This window comes from Garra rufa, chromosome 6, assembly GCF_049309525.1.
Source record: "Garra rufa chromosome 6, GarRuf1.0, whole genome shotgun sequence".
Taxonomy (NCBI): domain Eukaryota; kingdom Metazoa; phylum Chordata; class Actinopteri; order Cypriniformes; family Cyprinidae; genus Garra; species Garra rufa.
The window spans coordinates 55527040-55548103 of NC_133366.1; the positions used below are offsets into that span (position 1 = coordinate 55527040).

The 21064-nt window shown below is 38.7% G+C and overlaps 1 protein-coding gene across 1 annotated transcript; it reads right to left on the minus strand.

The window, feature by feature from the left end:
• Nucleotides 1–1222: 1222 nt before the first annotated feature.
• Nucleotides 1223–20273, minus strand: LOC141336399 (POU domain, class 2, transcription factor 1-like). The gene is made up of 14 exons (XM_073842000.1): nucleotides 20228–20273; nucleotides 13382–13441; nucleotides 13221–13312; nucleotides 11988–12152; nucleotides 10442–10559; nucleotides 10277–10368; nucleotides 8928–9089; nucleotides 8124–8265; nucleotides 6494–6633; nucleotides 6185–6361; nucleotides 4757–4838; nucleotides 4378–4651; nucleotides 2959–3044; nucleotides 1223–1703 (listed from the first exon to the last, which is right to left on the minus strand). Exons 1-14 carry the CDS (start codon nucleotides 20271–20273, stop codon nucleotides 1432–1434), a joined length of 1908 nt encoding a protein of 635 aa, XP_073698101.1. The 3' UTR covers nucleotides 1223–1431.
• Between the last annotated feature and the right edge of the window lie 791 nt (nucleotides 20274–21064).

Sequence of the window (21064 nt, forward strand, 5' to 3'; positions counted from 1 at the left end):
ATGTGTGTGTGTGTGTGTGTGTGTGTGTCTCTCTATATGTGTGTGTGTGTGTGTGTGAGAACAGCCCTTCTGTATCAAACACATTCTGTAGAGAAACTCATTCAACACACACAGTCTGAATCAGAAACGCCTCTTGAGATCAACACAAGATGATCTCTGGATCATAAAGACTAGAATGAATTCATCATTTCAAATTAATTACACATTAACAAAAAATCAAAATAAAAAAATCAAGGGAAAGGCAAAGAGGAGGTGAAAAATCTTTGGTTTTCATCCTTAAAAGGATTTTTGCTTTGGGAGCCACAAAATAAAACTATGTTTTTTCATATATTTCTATATAATCCTGGTATATAGTGTTTGCATTTTGACTAAAGATGAGAGGAAACAAAGACAGACGCTGATGAATCTTTGGTTTTCATTCCTGGAGAAAATAATAAAAGTGATAAAGATGAAACTGAAGCGCTGATGAACGCTAAATAATAAACCAGACAGAAACGGAAACGACGGAGCGGCAATAACAGATCAACGCCGCCGCCTCACGTCAACGGATTCATGATTTAGAAAGAAGCTGACATTTGCTGATAATTTCATATATGTTTGTAGAACAGACTGTCAGATAAAAACAAGGATGTCAGTGTTGAACGCATGAAAGCAGAAGTTAAAAAGACATTTGCTTTGGCAAAAGAACACGAGTGAAGCACAAGCGCATCTGTACACAGTAGTATGAGAGTCTTCAGATGAAGATCCACGGGAAGCAGCTTTAGCATCAGTGCTGGAGGGACCCCTGACCTCTGACCCCTGACCTCTGACCCCTGCGCTCGCTACACACCTCCGTCCGTCCGAACGGAGACCGGCTTTGGTTGCAGCTTCTCGTGTGATTCTGTTGGCAGTAACAGTCCGAGAGAAGACCAATCCTGCGGCGCTTTCTCCATCTCTAGAAGACGAGCTAGAAACACGGGACAGAAAGGTTTGATTTGACAGACAGGTACAGGTGAGTCACTCACACATTTAATAGATTCAGTTGAACTCGATTCAGAATCAAAGTTCGTTTGCATCTCTCCCGTTAGCACTAGATTAAAGCCTTCTAACCGTATTGATAAAGTGATGTCGAGTTAGAGAACTAGTTTAGAAAGTCATCGACGGAACCTCCACCCGACGCAACAGAAAACATCTGAAATGCTTTTGGTTAGAAATCTGAAATAGTCTACGATGGGCAAATAAAAACAACAGAACGCCTCGTAGAAAGTCCGTATAAACTCTTGTTACGTAAATAATCTCTCGTGGAGAATCGGAAAGAGTCACGTTTTTGGTTAATTTAGACGTTAGTTCAGCAAACTAAGATCGAAAAACAAAGTTGCGTCCTGGGCGTGTCCTCTCCGCAGGAAGAAGTGTTTTTGGTAATAGCACGGGAGGGGGAGGAGCCGCACGCGCTCACTGCGCCTTCGAGGCCACGCCCACGCCCTTGGTCGTCATGGCGACGGGACTCTGCTGCAGGTCGCCGGTCAGCTGCAGGTTGAGAGCTCCGCCTCCGGCCCCGCCCGCCGACAGCAGATTGGCCGGCAGCAGAGAGAGGCTGGACGGGTTGAGGAAGAAGGGCGTGGTCACCAGACTTTGGGCGGGGTTTCCAGCGCTGGTGTTGGCGAATAGCAGGCCGGTGTTTCCGTCGAAGGAGGTCAGGGGAAAAGCTCCACTCGACGCCAGAGCTGATGGACAAAAATTGTAATTATATTTCTAGAGCACAATCACGACTAACATTTACAATCTCTCATTATCTTCATGTTCATCAGATCAGGGCCCGCATCCACAAAACATTTGATCTTACCACTAAGAGTTTTCCTAAATAGCAGTAAAAAAGCTGCTGAGACTAACTTTTACTAACAGAGAGAGGTGTTGAGCTGAGAGTCACACTGCAAAACATGCTTTTCTTACTTAGATTGTTTGTCTTGTTTCCAGCTAAAATATAAAAAAATTCTTAAATCAGGAAGGATTTTGTAGACAAGTAAAAATTATTTTCTTGTTTTCAAAAAAAAGTGAAAATTTAGTGAGTTGTTGCTTGGAACAAGTCAAATAATCTGCCAATGATGTTAGAAAAATAATCTTGTTTTCGCATTTAAATTTGTTTCTTACCCCACTGGCAGATTATTTGGCTTGTTCCAAGCAAAAACTCACTTTATTGAAAACAAGAAAATTTTTACTTGTCTACAAAATCCTTCTTGATTTAAGAATTTTTAGATATTTTGGCTGGAAACAAAAAAAAAATCTAAGTAAGAAACATTTTGTTAGCGTGCTCATTAACTATGCAGACGGTGATTGACTGATGGGGGAGGGGTCTCTGTCAGAGATTAGCTGATAGAAATATTGTGATATTATGTTGCCACATTCAAATAAAGATGCTGAAATACAGGCTAAGGGTCACCAATTAAACAAGTATATGTTCAGCTGATTGTCAGCACTTCTCAAATAATTAGCAGATATGCATATAAACAGCCTTTTAATTAGCCTTTTAAATGGAGAAGAAAACTAAACTGGACACAAGAACAGCTTCTTGCCCAACTTGTTAATGAAAACAAGGATATTATCAAAGGAAATTTTAGATTTGGAATAGTAACTAGTAACGTGCTAATCATGCTATCTATCAAACTTTAAGCTTTTAAAATAAGCTTTAAACTTCAAAACTTTTTCAGACTGAAATCCTCAAACTTAAAACTTGGAAATCATTTTAAACTTGTTAAACTTTTTCAAACTTTCTGGTCTAGCCGACTTCAAAGTTTGTCTTGAAGAATTTTTTTATCTAGTTTGTATTACTTTTTTCAGCAAGAAGGATAGTTTGTGATTTGGTTTTAGTGACTTAGGAATCCATTATTTTTAAGGTTTTCTCCTAAATTGTGGATTTATGAGCTACTTTTAGGCTTGAGATGTTTAGTGAAAGCGGGCGAGGATGGAGGGTGTAGTATTTACCCTGGATGGTGGCCAGTGTGTTGTTGTTCATCAGAGCAGGACTCAAGGTGTTTCCTAAAGCAGGAGCCAAACTCAGCAGCGCCCCGCTGAACAAACACAAACACAAACACAAACACATCAGACACGCCAATCATCTGTGTACGGCAAAGACACAACCAATCAGATCACAAAACCTCTGATTAACATGGAAGAAAACTACGGAAAGCCTCACATTTACCCCAAAATCAAAGGGAAAAAAATGACATTTTCCATTTTTAAAAACACACCTTTATACCTTTTACTGAATGATTTTATTCAACCTTTTGAACAAACCTCTTTAAATCAACAAATCTGATCACTGGATAAAATCAGGTTCTTCATAATTGTCATGTGAAAGGTTTTTCCAGAGAGGATTCTAGATTTCTCTATTTATCACTCCATAAATCAGAAAATACTGTCAACAGACAGAAAACACACCCATTTTCAGCATGTTTTATCAGTACAATGTTGTCTAAATCAGTGCTCATGAGATATGAACAAATCTTCAGAATATAAAGAGAAATAAATCTGTAAACTGAGAAAAAAACAACAACTATCTATTTGGGTCTGTAGATTTCAGTCTTTAAAGTGCAATAAGATATGGATGAGTTCTTGTTTCTCCATATACACACAAACATATACGCACGCACACATATATACATATTACATATACATGTGACCCTGGACCACAAAACCAGTCGCAAGTAGCCAACAATACATTGCACGGGTAAAAATGATAAATTTTTTAATGCCAAAAATCATTAGGATATTAAGTAAAGGTCATGTTCCATTAAGATATTTCATAAAATTTGCTACTGTAAATGTATAAAAACTTTATTTTTGTTTAGTAATATAATATGCATTGCTAAGAACTTCATTCGGACAACTTTAAAGGCAATTTTCTCAATATTTAGATTTTTTTTTCAAATAGTTGAAATAATTTAGATTTTAGATTTTCAAATAGTTGATTCTAGACCAAATATTGTACGATCCTAACCATACATCAATATAAAGCTTATTTATCCAGATTTGAGACGATGTCAATGTAAAAAATTGATGCTTATGACTGGTTTTGTGGTCCAGGGTCTCACACACACACACACACACACACACATATATATATACACATATATATAAAAACTCCCAACTCTCATGGCTTGCCATTCATTTATGTAATAAAAATTTGCAAATATTTCCAGCACATAAACCTCATCACTGGATAAAATCAGATTCATAATTCTCATTTGATTTTGTTAGTGTTCAAGTTTATTCCAGGTGGGATTCTGGATTTCTCTTTTTTTATCACTCCATAATTAATGCCAAAAATACTGTCAACAGACAGAAAACGAATATATTTTCACCATGTTTTTAGCAGTATCCCATAATCCCCCGCTCACTCACCCGTGCGTCAGCTGCGAGGGCGTTATGATGGTTGGGTTCAAACCCGCGATGCTCAGATTAGCTCCACCCAGCCCCGCGCTCGTCACCAGCAGCTGCCCCGCCCCCTGCGTGACCGTCGCCGTGGAAACCGCCTGCGCGGCGGCCGCTTCCTGTCTGGCGGCGGTGGCGGACGAGCTGAGAGAGGGCGTGGTCATGGTGGGAGCGGGCGTGGCCAGGGCGGGCGCCATGGAGATGACGGACGGCGCGTTCGACGTCACCTGACCCAGAGCTCCGCCTACGGCACACAGAGAGAGAGAGAGAGAGAGAGCGTCATGTGACTCATCACTAAATCACATGACATCTGGAGGAGGGTGAAGCTGCGACCGCAGGAGAGACGCACCGCTGAAGGTGAAGCTAGTGATGGTGCCGCTGTTCAGAGAAACCACAGGACTGACCGTCAACGTGTTTGTGCCGCTGGACACCTGAACACAAACATCACTCATCAGTAATCAATAATCAATAATCAATGACAACACAGAAACACTGCAGATCAGAGCTAGCATTCACAAACACACTAGTTGGGCTCTACGATTTGGGGAAAATACAATACAATTTTTCTATATTATTATTATAATTATAAATATTACACATCATATTATGCTAATATCATAAAAAATATTACTACAAATTTTATTATAATTGACATAATTACTAAATAAAACTATTAAACAATGCAATAATAATATTTCTTATTTTGTTTATTAGTTTTATTTAGTACAAATAATCATTAGCAATTTTTTATTTCACTGTAATGTTACATCAATGACTAGATAATTATTACCGATTTATGATGATTATTTTTATTAATAAAATTATTAGCTGTTCTTTTGTAGTATAAATATCAATATTGATTCAAAATAACTACTATTTTTCATTATGATTCACTATTACTAAATAAAACATTACGATTGTATTATTCCACTGTAAAGTATAAAATAGACTATTTAAGGGCAGACACTGGAGGCTAAAACAGGGTTTTCATGCACCTGTCAAGTTTGAGATTCTGGGCTTGTTGGTGTTTCATAAAGTGTTTTTTCAGACTAGTGGAAAGAAAACACCTCAAAGACACTGGTAAGTGTTTCTTTTATAGCCCTTTATCTATTTGTGTCAATAGATTTCAATTACAATACAGATTTTTAAAGGCCGTTTTCTCAAAATGAGTTTTTTCTCCTACACTGAGCCATAAATCTCCACTTCAGCAGCACTTACACACATCACACTTTACATTATTATTCCTGTCTATATCCTCAAGGTTATTACAGAGGGATTTGTTCAGATAGAATTTGCTTGATTTTATACAACATTTAATTACCCCAAAATTTTTAAAAATACATTGTTTTCTGTCTGTTAAGTATTTTCTAACAAAATGAGATACTCAAAGTTCCCTCTGTAAAAACATTTGACTAATATGTAAAAGAAATTAAACAAGAATTTTCAAATCGACTTGAACAGTTTTTAGATTTTTGTGCTAGAGGTGTATGCAAATTAGCGCATATTAAATAAAGCCTCATTTGCATGTTTAAACTATTTTTAAAAACTTGTAATGCAAAAAATGTTTACAATTATCAATGCAATCAATCAACTGAGTAATTAAAGTCATAACTATTTTTTTTTTCCCTATTCGCCTGCAGTGTCTCGCCTTAAGAATATTTTAAAAATGTATTAATTTTTTGCTAGTTTTTGATAAGCATTTATGAATCGCAGTGAGCTGTGCAGTGTTAGTGTGAGTGCTGTGGTCTGGAGCGGATGGGGATCCGGAGTGCCGCACCGTGGCGCTGCTGTAGATGGTTTTGATGGCCGATGCGGGCGATCCGCCGCTGCTGGGAGGATTGATCCGCTTCTCCTTCTGTCTGCGGTTACAGAACCAGACTCGCACCACCTCCTTCTCCATGTTCAGCTGATCCGCGATCAGTGTGATCTCCTCTGAGGACGGTTTCTGACTCTGCTGCAGATCACAAACACAGCCCCGCCTCCAAAACATCAACACCCTAGCAACTGTTGCCATACGTTTTACAGAAAGGACTCAGTGTCTAGAGTTGAGCTCTGCTGCTCTCTAGCGCTCAGGGTTCACACTCACCTCCAGGAAGCTCTTCTCTAAGGCCAGACGGATGGTGGTCTCGATGCTGGTCCGCTTCTTACGCCGCCGGTTCAGACTGTCACAGAGACCCGGAGACATTTCGCTTTGACTCGACACCACGCAGTCAGCAGACATGTTCTCTGAGCAAACACATGACAACTCTCAGACAGACGCTGACAAACATATCAAACACTTCTGGGGCTTGACAGTAATTCTTTGTCTAGTATATCTGTGTTTCATACGAGCAGTGAGTGTTCTTATTTGCCAAATGAAATTGATTTCCAGTCATTTTTACCTTCATAATGGTATTTTAATCTTATTAGATGTGTGTCACATTCTCACATGTGATCAATGAATTCATGTAGAGTAACAGGACACTTTAGACTGCTATCAATCAAATACAGCACAGAAGCTGATTTAGATGCATTTAAACCGTTTAATGCGGCGTAGAAAACATTTACATACGCATAAAGCTGAACTATTTTAGTGAACTTAAACATACAAACCATTTTAAAAAATGCATTACTTAAAGTAAAATAAATGTTAAAGGATTAGTTCACTCCCAGAACGAACATTCACAGATAGTGTGCTCACCCCCTTGGCATCCAACTTCCAAAATGCAGCTTAAATGCAGCTTCAAAGGGCTCTAAACGATCCCAGCCGAGGATAAAGAGTCTTATCTAGTGAAACAATCGGGTATTTTCGAGACAAATTGACAATTTATATACTTTCTAACCTCAAATGCTAGTTTTGTAGTCTGTGTACTCCTGTTCAAGACAGTTAGGGTATGTCAAAAAACTCCCATCTTGTTTTCTTCCTCCAACTTCAAAATCATCCTCCATCGCTGCAGAAGTACCGACCCAGTGTTTACAAAGTGAGCGTGCAAAGAAGATCACATACTCTTTACAAAAAAAAAGGTAAAACAGCAATGGAGGACGATTCTGAAGATGTTTTTTGACATTCCCTAACTGTCTTGAACTGGAGTACAAAGACTATCCACATCCCAGAGACAAGACCAGCATTTGAGCTGAAGTATATCAATTGTACATTTTTTTTTTTTTTTAGAAAATAACCGATTGTTCCTCTAGATAAGACTCTTCTTCCTCGGCTGGGATCGTTTAGAGTCCTTTGAAGCTGCATTTAAACTGCATTTTGGAAGTTCAAACTCAAGAAGTCCACTATATGGAGAACACTCCTGGAATGATTCCTCAAAAAACAATTTCTTAACAACTGAAGAAAGAAAGACATGAATATTTTGGATGACAAGGAGGTGAGTACATTATCTGTAAATTTTTGTTCTGGAAGTGAACTAATCATTTAAACTCAGATTAAATATGAAAAAACATTTCTTATTTTAATTTAGTTAAACTTCATACTAAAATAACTAAAACTGAAATAACTATTAGCAACTACATTTTTTTTTTAAATCAAAAACTAGATTTTTTTTATTATTTTTCTACAAAAACAAACTTATTTTAGTTAAAACTTCACAATAAAAATGAAAAGAGAAAATATAAAAAAAAACATTTTCATGTGAACTATAATAGTATCTATTTATGAGATCTGTTCAGTGGTGAGACATTTGCTAAAGGTGTCCATCTGAAGATAGTCACATGAGGGTTGTTCTCACCAGCGTCATTGAGCCATTTCTCCAGCAGAGGTTTGAGTTTGCACATGTTCTTGAAGCTCAGGTTCAAGGCCTCGAATCTGGAGATGGTGGTCTGACTGAAGTCGTTTCCATAGAGTTTCCCCATCGCCAGCCCCACATCACCCTGAGTCACACGCACACGCACACACACACACACACACACACAGACACACACACACACACACACACACAGACACAGACACAGACACAGACACAGACACGCACACGCACACGCACACGCACACGCACACGCACACGCACACGCACACACACACACACACACACACACACAGACACACACACACACACACATTAGCATCACACATGACCAGAACACGACCAGAGACTGCATTTCTAGGACCCTATTTTTTCGTGACAGCGCCATCTAGAGGAGACCAGACTCAAACATCAAACAGTTGCAAACACTGGATCCATGGAAACTATAGATTTTTTGTGTTTCCTTCTTTCTTTTTTGTGTGAACTTGAGTTTGAGGCGTTGTCAGCAATCTCCATTTAGCTTATTTAGCTGTGCAAACACTTCATTGTCCTGCTGGATGTTCTAAACTGGTATCTGTATTCAAATGATCTTACATTTATTAACGTACTAATAAACACAGTATTTGCGGTGCAATTGTTTTACCGTTTACTGCACAGACATGAAGCGCTTTATTCAAAAAAATAAAAAAAATAAAACAATAATAAAAAAACTATAGGGTCCTAGAAATGCTGAAACTGCAGCCTGCGGTTATGCAGGAACACCGTTCTCCACTCGATCGTCTCAATCACCTGAGTGAAGCCCAGCTTGATGCGTCTCTGCTTGAAGTTCTTGGCGAACTGCTCGAGCTCCTCCAGATCGCTGGCCTCCTCCACACACGGAGCATCGATGCGCTTCGGAGCGGCCGCCGCTGGAGCCGGCATAGCGGCGATCTTCCGCGTCGGTGTGGCCGCCTGCAACAACATCAACAGCCAAAGACAGAATACATTTTTTTTGCAAATTCAATTTATTCTGATTTAATTTTTCTGGACTCTGTTTTAAGGCAAGACACTGCAGGTGAATAGGGTAAAAAAAATTAACTAATAGTCATATCACACGTTTTCTAAAATGTAAGGTTTAAATATTCAAATGAGGCATTATAATGAAATGTGCACTAATTTGCATACATTTATAGTACAAACATCTAAACACTGGATCAAGTCAGTTTCAAAATTCATGTTTAAATTTATTTTTTTCCGACAGTGTCAAATGTTTTTTCAGAGGGGATTTGGGGTTTCTTATTTTGTCACTTCATAATTCAGAAAATACTTAGAACAGGCAGAAAACCGTATTTTTTGCAATTTTGGGGGGAATAAAATGTTGTATAAAATCAAGCTAATTATATATGAACAAATCCCTCTGCAAAAACCTTCAGGATATAGACAGGAATAAAAAGTTAGAAATAGATAAAGTGCTATAAAAGAAACACTTAGTGTCTTTGGGGTGTTGGTTTTTACCAGTCTGAAAAACCAAAAAGCCCAAAATCTCAAACCTGACAGATGCATTTTTGCCTGCAGTGTCTCTCCTTAACACAGTTTAATTAGATTTCAGCAATCAAAAACCAAACCACCAAAAATACCATCTTTATGATTTTTTTTCTTTACTTGTGTGTTTTCTTTTAGAATTTTTCTGGATTTCATTTTCATTTTCCAAAAGGCATGTCTCATCAATCAAATTAACTAAAAAAGTGATTATTCCTTAAGTTTTACAAAGCAGAGTTTGTATGGTTTAATATTCACAGACGATCTGATGAAGAGAGCTCTACTTTTGATTTATTCAACCAGGATTCTGACATTCTGCATTATACAGTACATGCTATTTTTGTAACTGGATTCTGTGATTCCATTTAAGTTTTCTGCATTATGGCAGTCTTCATTAGAGTCTTTTGATTTAAAAACTTTTAGTGAAGAACTAAACCACCCAGGGCTGCGTTTCCCAAAAGCAACTGTGGTTTCGAGTTCCTCTGAACTCCACTGGTCACGATGGCACTGGCGACCACAGATGCTGTTGAGAAACGCAGATCAGAGCTGAGCCGTAACACCACACACAACTCTATGAGAGCGTCTGGTGTGGGATCAGGTGTGTCGCAGGTGAGTCTGACCTGTGTGGTGAGAGCGATGCTGGTCTGCGCTGGCAGGAGGTTGGCTTGGCTTTGAGGTAGTTGAGTCAGGAGATTCTGAGCTTGCAGGAGACCTGAGAGACACACACAGAGTTAGAAACACAGACGAGGAGCGGCTACATCAGCAGACGGAGGAGACGCTCGTACCGGTCTGACCCTGAGGAGACTGAGATATGATGAACTGCGGCTGAAGCTGAGGAGCGATGGAGTGACCCGGCTGAACCAACACGAACTGCTGCAGGTTCAATCCCTGCGGCTGCAGCTGCTGCGCACACACACACACACACACACATACACACACACACACACACACACACACACACACACACACACACACACACACACACACACACACAGAGAGAGAGAGACACACACACACACACACACACACACACACACACACACACACGTCTTACTATAACATAACACTATAACTTTAGTTACACAACTGTCTCTTCTGCTCATCAAGGCTGCATTATTTAATCAAAAATACAGTAAAAACTGAAATTTTAATACCATTTTAAACAGTTTTCTATGTGAATATCTGTTAAACTGTAATTTATTCCTTCAGAAGTCATTCTAATATGCTGATTTGCTGCTCAAGAAACATTTCTGATTATTATCAATGTTGAAAACAGTTGTGCTGCTCAATATTCTTGTGCAAACCAGATTTTATTTTTCAGGATTCATAGATGAATAGAATGCTCAAAAGAACAGCATTTATTTGAAATAGAAATCTATTGTAACATTAAAAACTGTCACTTTTGATTGATTTAATGCATCCTTGATGAAAAAAAAATTATTTAACCCCAAACATGTTTGAAAAGTATAGAATAACTTACTAACTAGGGCTGCTCAATTTTGGCAAAAATCATAATCACAATTATTTTGGTCAATATTGTAAACACAAGCAATACAGCAAGAAAAAAGATAAAAAATAAATAAATAAATAAAATAAAAAACAGTGCTTAAAAAATACTGAATAAGTCTAAAGTAGTCTAACAATACTACAGAAACTGAATGTAATTATTTGAATGTAAAATTCACTCTAATAGTTAAACATGCTTTGTTTATTAAAACTATAAAAATTCTTCATTTAAGGGCAGTGAGTGATTTCTGTCTTTGTATTTTTATGTTTTATTAATATTAAGCACAGAGACGGCAGAAGGAAGATTACGTGTTGCCGCTTTAAGAGCCACACGGATCCAATCTACTGTTACACACGGATTTTCATCCTCAGCTGTTTATGATCATTTAAGACAGAACTGACAAGCGTTTACATGAATAATCACCAAGCGCCTCATTTTGCACAAGTTTTCTTACGTGCTACTAAAAACACAACACCAAAGAAACATTAATAAATCAAGCACGTCCCGTTTTATCAAAGTCAGGTTACATGATTTAGCTGACTGCATGTGAAATTAGGCTTTTATGAAGGAGTTAAAGCGCAGCACTGGTGAGGGGGCAGAATAATCGTTTCATCTCGATTACTGCATTTTCATGATCGTTTGACGCCGAATTTCAATTAACCGCACAGCTCTAATACTAACAGAAGAAGGCGTTACAAAAACAACTTCTCTCTATTATTTAGTTTATTGTTTGTGATTGAGCAGCTGTTCTCAGATGGATGTGGTGTTAGTGGGAGTGTCAGTAATCTGTAATCTGATTGGCCAGTGAGATGTCAGTCACTTACAGACGCGATCTGAATGGGCTGGGAGAGCGTGATGGGCGTGGCCGCGGAGGCGGAGATATTGGCTCCAGTGGTGCTGCTCTGCTGACCTGCTGACTGCTGCACGGCTGCGGCGAGGAGCTGCGCCTGCGTCTGCTGCAACAACAGCTGCGCTGGAGTCAAACTCAACTGCACACAGACAGACAGAGAGAGAGAGAGAGAGAGTTTCATACTCAGAAACATTAACGTCAAGCTTTTCAAAATCAGCAGTTTTATACTCCTCATCTGAGTAGCTCATACCTTGATTTAGGGCTTGGGTGATTTTTTAACTTATTGTTTTGCCATGATTTTATCTTTTAGAAATCGAGGAATCAGGAAAAGTGATTTTTTAACATTTACATCATGTTGATGACTTCATGTGTGCTGCACTTGGAATAGAATTTTCTATTATTCTATTTTTAAAGGGTTAATAAAGAAAAAGTTACTCAAATCATGTAGTCACACTTTCAAGTTAACTAGTTAAAATCATTTAAAAAAAAAAAGAAATCGAGAAAAAATAAAAAATAAATTGAGATTTAAATTTTTTGCCATATCGCCCCGCCCTACCTTGACCGTAACTTGTGAATTTTTACACCATATGAGCATCAAAGGCTGTATTCATTGCAAACTCAAGAATAATAAGATTAATTTGGTCAAAGCTAGGCATCTCACATGAGCAATTACAATATCTTAAAGGGATAGTTCACCCAAAAATGAAAATCTGTCATCAGTTACTCCAGTTGTTCCAAACCTGCAGGAGTTTCTTCAGCTGAACACAATATCTATTGAAGAATGTTGGCAAACAAATAGTTTCTGGTTCCCAGTATAGAAAACAAAAACAATGGAAGTCAAAAAACGTATTCACCGATGGAGCGTTATTGAAGATCATCTTCTTTAGTGCTCGACAGAAGAAACAAACATGAGGGAGAGTAAATGATGATGAGTTATAATTTTAAGTGAACGTCTCTGTAAAAGCTGTTTTGACAGCCGCTGACAGGAGTTGTGGTCTGTGAGTGTTGTTCTATATTCTGAAGCGGCTCTCGTTAACTGAAAGCTCATTATGCAGCGCATATAAATTCCGCATGGATTTGCATTTTCTCCTCCGCCTGTTTCCGAGCGACAGAAGCGCCGTTTAATTAACGCGCCGCACTAAACTCTCCGGCAGCGATAACAAACACCGGCATCACGGAGACACGTAAAGGTGTGTGCTTCACGTACCTGCTGGAGCAGCGCCTGCGCCTGAACGTTGCTGATCGAACCTGCCGCTTGTCCGTTTGCTTTGTGGCCGTCCAGACCGTTGGCCTGAGCTCCTGCCGGACACACCAGAGTCAATCAGAGACAAACACACACACGCCAGCATTCAGCAGATCATCGCTCACCTCCATGTGCTCCGTTCTCCATACTGCTCTTGCTCAGATCTGCTGGACCGCCGCTGGAATCTGAGCACAGAGAAAACATGAAGAATCAGGGCAACCAGACGACATTTACCAATCTGCTGATGACAGTGATTTCATCATTTCACTTGAATCTAATGGTTTGACACAATTTCATTTCATTTACAGTAGGGATGCACCAAAATGAAAATTCTTGGCCAAAGCCAAACCAAATTAAACACTGGGCCGAAGGCTGATTACTGAACACATTTTTTTTTTTGTCAAGTATGGTGACCCATACTCGAAATTGGCCCTCTGCATTTAACCCATCCAAGTGCACACACACACACACACACACACACACACACACACACACACACACACACACACACACACACACACACACACACACACACACACACACACACACACACACACACACACACACACACACACCCCGGAGCAGTGGGCAGCTATTACTCCAGCGCCCGGGGAGCAACTGGGGGTTCAGTGCCTTGCTCAAGGGCACTTCAGTCATGGTATTGAAGGTGGAAAGAGCGCTGTTCATTCACAATCCCCACCTTCAAACCCTGCCGGTGTGGGAATCGAACCGGCAACCTTTGGTTTACAAGCCCAACTCCCTCACCATTAGGCCACAGCTGCAAAACAACTATTTAAAAATATTAATTTAACACTGAACATTTGTAACATTCTAGTAGACATTATAGCCTACCAACAAACCACAATTTAGCTTAAAATTAATAACTTTTTAATAAGCAAAATAATATTCTTTGGCCATTTTTAAGACCCTTCTTGAATCAGGCATGTGTTTTAATGCACAAATAAATGCAGCCTTGCTGAATGTTAGAATAAATGCATTAATAGAGCTGTTGTAATGATTGTTTTTAATTTTATTTGACAGAACAGCAGTAAAATGACAATACTAACATGTTGAGTTTTATAAACCCGCAAGAAGAGCTCAGTCCTAGTTTTTGCTGGCAGCAGCAGATTTGTGAATGATTGTCATCTTTGGTCTTTGAACCCTGGCTAAGGAGCTGCTGTCAGAATAAACACAATTGGTGTCTGGTGTATTAGACAACAGAACGTTCTGGAGTTGATTGACTAATGGATGATTTCAGTCATCATACAGTAACCTTTCTCTTCTCATGAAGACATGCGATGCGCTTCTAAACAGTCTCTCGCTGTCGCTGCTTGCAATGATTTGTGTCTTTCTCTGACAGTTTTAAATGCTTCCACACTGACCACATGTTTGCTGCATTAGTGCAAGCCTCTATTTGATCACATCACCTGATTGTTTGCTATCATTTATTAAGCTTTTTCGCTTTTTTGGCTGAACACCGAAAGAGTTTTTTTTTGCAATTTTCGGCTGAATAATTTCAGTTGCCAAACATTGGGTGCATCCCTAATCTCTAGTGCTGATATTAACACAGAATGTTTTTGTGCTGAAAACACCAGACACAAAGTTATGAGACATCAGCTGAGCTTCTTTAATTTGAGCATCGCGTTTAATGATGCTGTTTCATGAACAACACAATGGTCAAACACATGCATTAAGCGCATGTTTACACAGAGAGGCACTGGAGAAGCAGAAAGCTGTGCAGAACTACTACTGTATGTCTGATGATGCTCACGACTGAAAGCTGCGGCTGTTTTCATTTACGGTTAATAATCATCTGCTGATGTTATACTCACAGTCATGAAAGGGATTCAATCAATCGAGCTGAACTCTAAAACTGAATGTCTACATTCTGGCTCAGAAACATGTTTTAGATTGTTTTTCTGAACATATGTTTAAGTACAATATTTGCTTTCATATCTCATGCATCTTCTCTGCAAAGATATCAAGTGAATTTGTTTTTACGTTTACAGCATGTGCTGCACTTGGAGAAGAACTTTCTTTAGACAGAGAATCTTACTCTCATGCTGCAGTTTTAAGTTACCTAATTAAACAATACAAAAACCCAAATCAGAAAAAGAGAGATTGTATTATTCACTATATCAGCCAGTCCTAGATGACAGAGCTGCAGTATTAGACACGAAAGCAGATAGACGAAACCAATCTTCCAATCGACTCACCTGAGTCCAGGACCCAAAGCGCACCTGAAAGGAGCCGCTACGACACACGACGGTCAGCGACGGAAGCAGCGCATCGGCGACAGCGGACGACTCCGGCGCCGACGCATCCGTTAGCGAACACCGGCTGTTTGTCGGACGGCGAGCGGAACACAAAGACTACATCTGGAAGCGCCGCATCCATAATGAAAGTTAATCAGTATGCAGCTGATTAAAGGCGTATGCAAATCTCACACCCCGCCGCTCATTAGAGGAGCGCCGCTTTGAAGTTCGGCACGCAATTCATTTCGCACGGACCTCTGAAAGCTTCCTGCATAATTCAACATTTTTCATAAATATTTATCAGCTCATTAGCATATTAATTGGATAGCTTTTAGGACGGAGGTACGGCGAGCACAACAGCGAGGGAGAAGTGAGACAAGGCCAATTACCAGCCGTGTGTGACTGTTTTAATTACTGGAGGTGGGGGGGGGGGGGCGCTTCCCAGCATGCAACGCGGCTACGATGAAAGAATGTGTCGCTAATGACCACGTCTCAAAACATCCTGGAGTCAAACCGGACGAGCTCGTTTACACAAAACAACATCTCAGAACTCACCCACCGACGGACATCAACATCCTTCACCTGCTTAACACTCTTCCAGCGGATCAAACCTTCACTCAACAAATATACTTTTGTTTTTTGTTTCTAACTTGCATAAAATGTACAGGTTTTGTCTTTGTTTTCCTATCAACAGTCTCTACTTTGATTGGCAGATATGGATTTTTTTGATGGCTGATATATACAATATCAATATGTTATTTAGAGATAGTAAAAACACATGCTTAACAATTGCTGAAATCGAATTTCTATATGTTTTTAAATAATATTTACTACTAAATTATATCATGAAAATTATAAAAATTAAAAAAAAATTATATTATGAAAAATAAGGGAAAGAATATTTAAAAATAATTATTTAAATTACAAAATCATAACTATTGATTCTGTTACAGTATTTTTCATAAATAAAGATGTATTTACAAATTAAAAATTACAGCATTTATAATACTTTTTCACATAATGTTTACAAACTTTGTTTAAAAGTTCTGTGCGATAATTTAATTGTTAAACCGAGACGATCGACTAATAATGACAGATGACAGGAAGCATCAAAATAAGAGTCCTGTTTCTGACATATCGACCAAACAGAAAAAATATTAACCCACATATCAGTCCATATGTGTGACCCTGGACCACAAAATCAGTCATAAGGGTACAACTTTGGAAACTGAGATTTATACATAATCTGAAAGCTAAATAAAATGCTCTCCATTGATGTATGGTGTGTTATGAAAGGACAATATTTAGCCGAGATACAACTATTTGAAAAATTGAAATCTAAAAAAAAAATGTAATATTGAGAAAATCGCCTTTAAAGTTGTTCAAATGAAGTTCTTAGCAATGCATATTACTAATCAAAAATTATTTTTTGATGCATTTACTGTAGGAAATTTACAAAATATCTTCATAGAACATGACCTTTACTAATATCCTAATGATTTTTGGCATAATTTTACAAAAAATGGATTATTTTGACCCATACAATGTATTGTCGGCTATTGCTACAAATATACCTGTGCTATTTAAGACACTTTGGTTTTGTGGTCCAGGGCCATATATTATCAGCCTTGGTGGTGTCAGACCATACTGTACATCCTGCCTTCTTACACGCCATGATTGGTTGATTATGACCAATGCCTGCACACTATTGGTCAACTATTTTTCAGTGATACCTTCAGCAAATATGAAAACTGTAGGACAAAGTCAAAACCTGAACATTTTAGAAAATGTAAAAATTCCAGCTGGGAAACAGATGATGTTTGGTCACCCGACTGAATCAATGGTTCCTACTGAACTATCCACTAACTACTACGTGCTGCGTAAGTCGTCCTGCAGCTCAGAGAAGAGCGTTTCACACCCGAGTTTGATAAAGGTGAAGGAAGCTCTTGATCTCAAAGACTCACACATTTACTGCACTCATCTGCTGCACTGTTACACACAAACACAGTCATGTGGCTTTAACTCGAGCTGTCGCCATGACAACAACCCCACTGAGACAGACAGACAGACGGATCTTTGTAACTCCAAAGAAAACAGTTGAGAGAAACAGCATTTACATACGGCCGCTGCGAGGGCTTCAGTAAGCTAACCGACACACAATGCATTATGCAAATGATTTAATTAATAGAATTTTAAATAAGCAATTAATTAGCCTTTCAAACTATTGAACGCAGCGCTGCATAATTTAAAGCAGATAAGTGGCATAAGGCACAACGCAGGAGAAATGAAGTATTCAGAGAACAGAAACATTTCAACTCAACCGCAGCCCAAACTTTTCTATTAGACCTCAAGAACTCATTAATATTCATCAGCTTTAATTAAGCCATCATCCCGTGTTTGCCAATCATGCGCTCCAATTCTGCCGTGCCTTTAATGTAATAATAGCAACTAGACAGATCTCTGCTCTCATGTACGACCGGATCAGAGTCGGTCACGAATGAGGACGTGCTGCACTGTCAATGATGTTACAATCTTACAATGATACTACAGTGACAGCGCACTGATGCTACACTGACCATACAGAAACATCACAGCGACGCTACAGTAACGATGCAATAAGTGTGCAGTGATGTTACAGTGTTACAATGATACTACAGTGACAGTGCACTGATGTTACAGTAACGGTACAGCAGTAGTTAAAAAAAAAAAAAAAAAAAAAAAAAAGTTCCTGTGACTTTATCTCTTTACCTGAGAAAACCATAATTGCAAGATATGATCTCAGAATCGTTCATTGCACAATTCCAAGTTTACATCTTGCAATTCTGAGGTAAATTTCAATCACCTTTTTTTTTTTTTTTTTTTTAATCCCTTGATTTACATGACCTTTTATTAATGTGTTAATTCATGAGATCACTACCGATTTATCTTTTTATGCCATTTACTCTATTTAATGTTATCAAATAACAGTTTCATTCTGTTGTGTGAATACTACAGTAAACCCAGGTGACTGAAACTAAACCTGCAGCACCAGCCTCTGGCACACTAAATGGAGCAAGACTTTATTAACGGGTCGTTTTCAAATTAAAACAAACTCAGACCAGATGCTTAACAAAATACGTTTCCATTTTTCATTTGGTAAAATGTATTATTGAAGCTCATAAATGAAATGCCACAAGTACAACGCTGTTACTCATAGAAAATGTTAATATGAAGACCAGCAGCTAAAACAGCTTTTCATGTGTAGGATCAAATATTTGTGAGAAAGCATGGTTAATTAATGAATTAGAGTCCAATTTTGTATGATCTGCTGTTTAGTTGCTATGTAGAAATGTTGGTAAATCATTCAAAACAAATATACAGTCCCTAGATGTTTGCTGTATTACTATTACAGCTGAAAAAAAAAAAAAATCAATTTCAAGGAACTTTTCATTAGAGAGAAAAAAATGAAGTATTGCAAAGTTTGAAAATAGCATTGGTCACCGCAAGTCTGCAAAACCACACTAGTCCAAGGCTAGTCCAGATCAACACCAGGTCCACACTACATCATCATCATCATCATAGTAGTGTGTAAAACTGGGACAAATTCTAATGCAGTGCACACACATAACACATAGACAAGACCCTGAATGCTGTGTAGGAGCAGCACTGAGCTAAATGCATAAATGCAAATGTAATGTTCCTGAGAGACACAAGAGAAGCTGAAATAAGAACAAGGTGAAATCCTCCACAGAACTCACATGCACTCAGCATCCAAAGCAAATCACACCGCGCGCATTAGCGCTCACAAATTAATCATTCATGAACACTGCGTTTGTCCTCATGAATATTCATGAGCAGTGCTGTATATTTAATCCGCGCGATAAATAAATAGTGTGACGCGTCTCTCATCTGGAATGAAACTGACGTTTAAATTATGCACAAGAATGAAACGCATTAAACAAGCAGCTGATGTTATGCAAATCCGCAATTTCACTCCTGCAGGTTTTAATGTAGTTCCTCTCGAGCCACTTTACACGAGAATTATTCAACAGCAGGCGCGTTTGAGAAAGGGAAACTTTTCAGAGTTTGTCATTTATTACCTGTTGGAGAAAATAAACATCACCCCAAACACTCACTCACGCACGCGCGCGCGCACACACACGCGCGCACACAGTCGGGGTATTTATGTTGCCCTTAGGGCAAACAGTTGATCTCGAGAGGGAAAGCTCGGGCTGAAGTTTTCTTTTGTTTTAGTTCGCCACAACGCAGATTAAAGTTCCGAATTATTATTCAACATCACGCGTGCGCGTTCACTGCCAAACAAACGCATGAATATGCAAATGAGCGGCCGTTGAGTTTCTGTCGCGGCCGAACGACACAAAGCGCGCTGATAGCACGACTGCTAACTCACACTCACAACATCCACAAACATCACCTCAGCGCCGAACAGACGACCGAACCGAGCGGTTTAACCCACGGTCACCGGCTGACCCGAGCGCTGTGCTAAAGCAGGAGATTATGTGAATATGCAACACGCACGCGCGCCATTTCAAATGATGAGAGTTTTGTACAGGACAAACAACTCTCATCTGCTGCTCACGCACTCAAATCATCTCCTGAATAATAAACCATCTTCGCCACTGCGGTCGCTTCTGTCTGTAGACGGTCTGCGCGTGTGTTTGGCTTTGTTTAGGCGAGGCGGATGGGGAATATGAATATGTAAAATGTAATAATTACCTGCAGTCGAGCGCTCATCTTGAGTCGTTGATCCTCTGTCCGCCATTTTGAATATTTAGTGTGAGAGTGAAACCCCGCCTACCGCTGCTTCAACACACACACACACACACACACACACACACACACACACACACTTACACTTACACTCACACTTACACTCAAACACACACCCCTCTGCCTGACTGACCTAAAACTTCAGAACAACCACATCATTCAATAATATTTAATTTTCAAATTCTTCTGTTTGTTTGTTTTCTTGAGCATACAAACCCTGCCTAGCCAATTTTATAAAACATAGGTCGGGGCTAGTTGTCACAGATTCTGTACAATAATTACAGAAATGCTTGATTCTTTTAGCAGTGGTTTGTTTGTTGAACAGTGGTTGTTTAAAAAGGACCTACACAATAACACTTTGAAATTACGTTTTTGTATACGTTGGATAAACAACTATCAATAATAAAACACTTATTCAGACAATTGTCTGAATCAAGTAAAAAAAAAAAATCGTTTCATTTTTTTTTTAAATTTCAATTATTTATTATTACTTTTATTATTTATTTGTGTTAAATGAACCATATATGTGACCCTGGACCACAAAACCAGCCAAAAGGGTAATTTTTTTGAAATTGAGATTTATATATTATCTGAAATCTGAAGTTTTCCCTTGACAATATTTGGCAGAGATACAACTATTTGAAAATTTTGAATCTGAGGGTGCAAAAAATCGAAATATCGAGAAAATCACCTTTAAAGTTGTCCATATAAAGTTCTTAGCAATGCATATTACTAATCAAAAATTAGGTTTTGATATATTTATGGTAGGACATTTACAAAATA

Bases quoted from the DNA above. Each gene is read 5' to 3' on its own strand.
- LOC141336399 (XM_073842000.1), bottom strand. From the start codon at position 20,273: ATGGCGGACAGAGGATCAACGACTCAAGATGAGCGCTCGACTGCAG. The intron at 6,634-8,123 runs GTGAGAACAACC...GTGTTTGCTCAG, and splicing joins GAAATGGCTCAATGACGCTG to AGAACATGTCTGCTGACTGC. The intron at 4,652-4,756 runs GTGCGTCTCTCC...TGTGTGCCGTAG, and splicing joins CACTAGCTTCACCTTCAGCG to GCGGAGCTCTGGGTCAGGTG.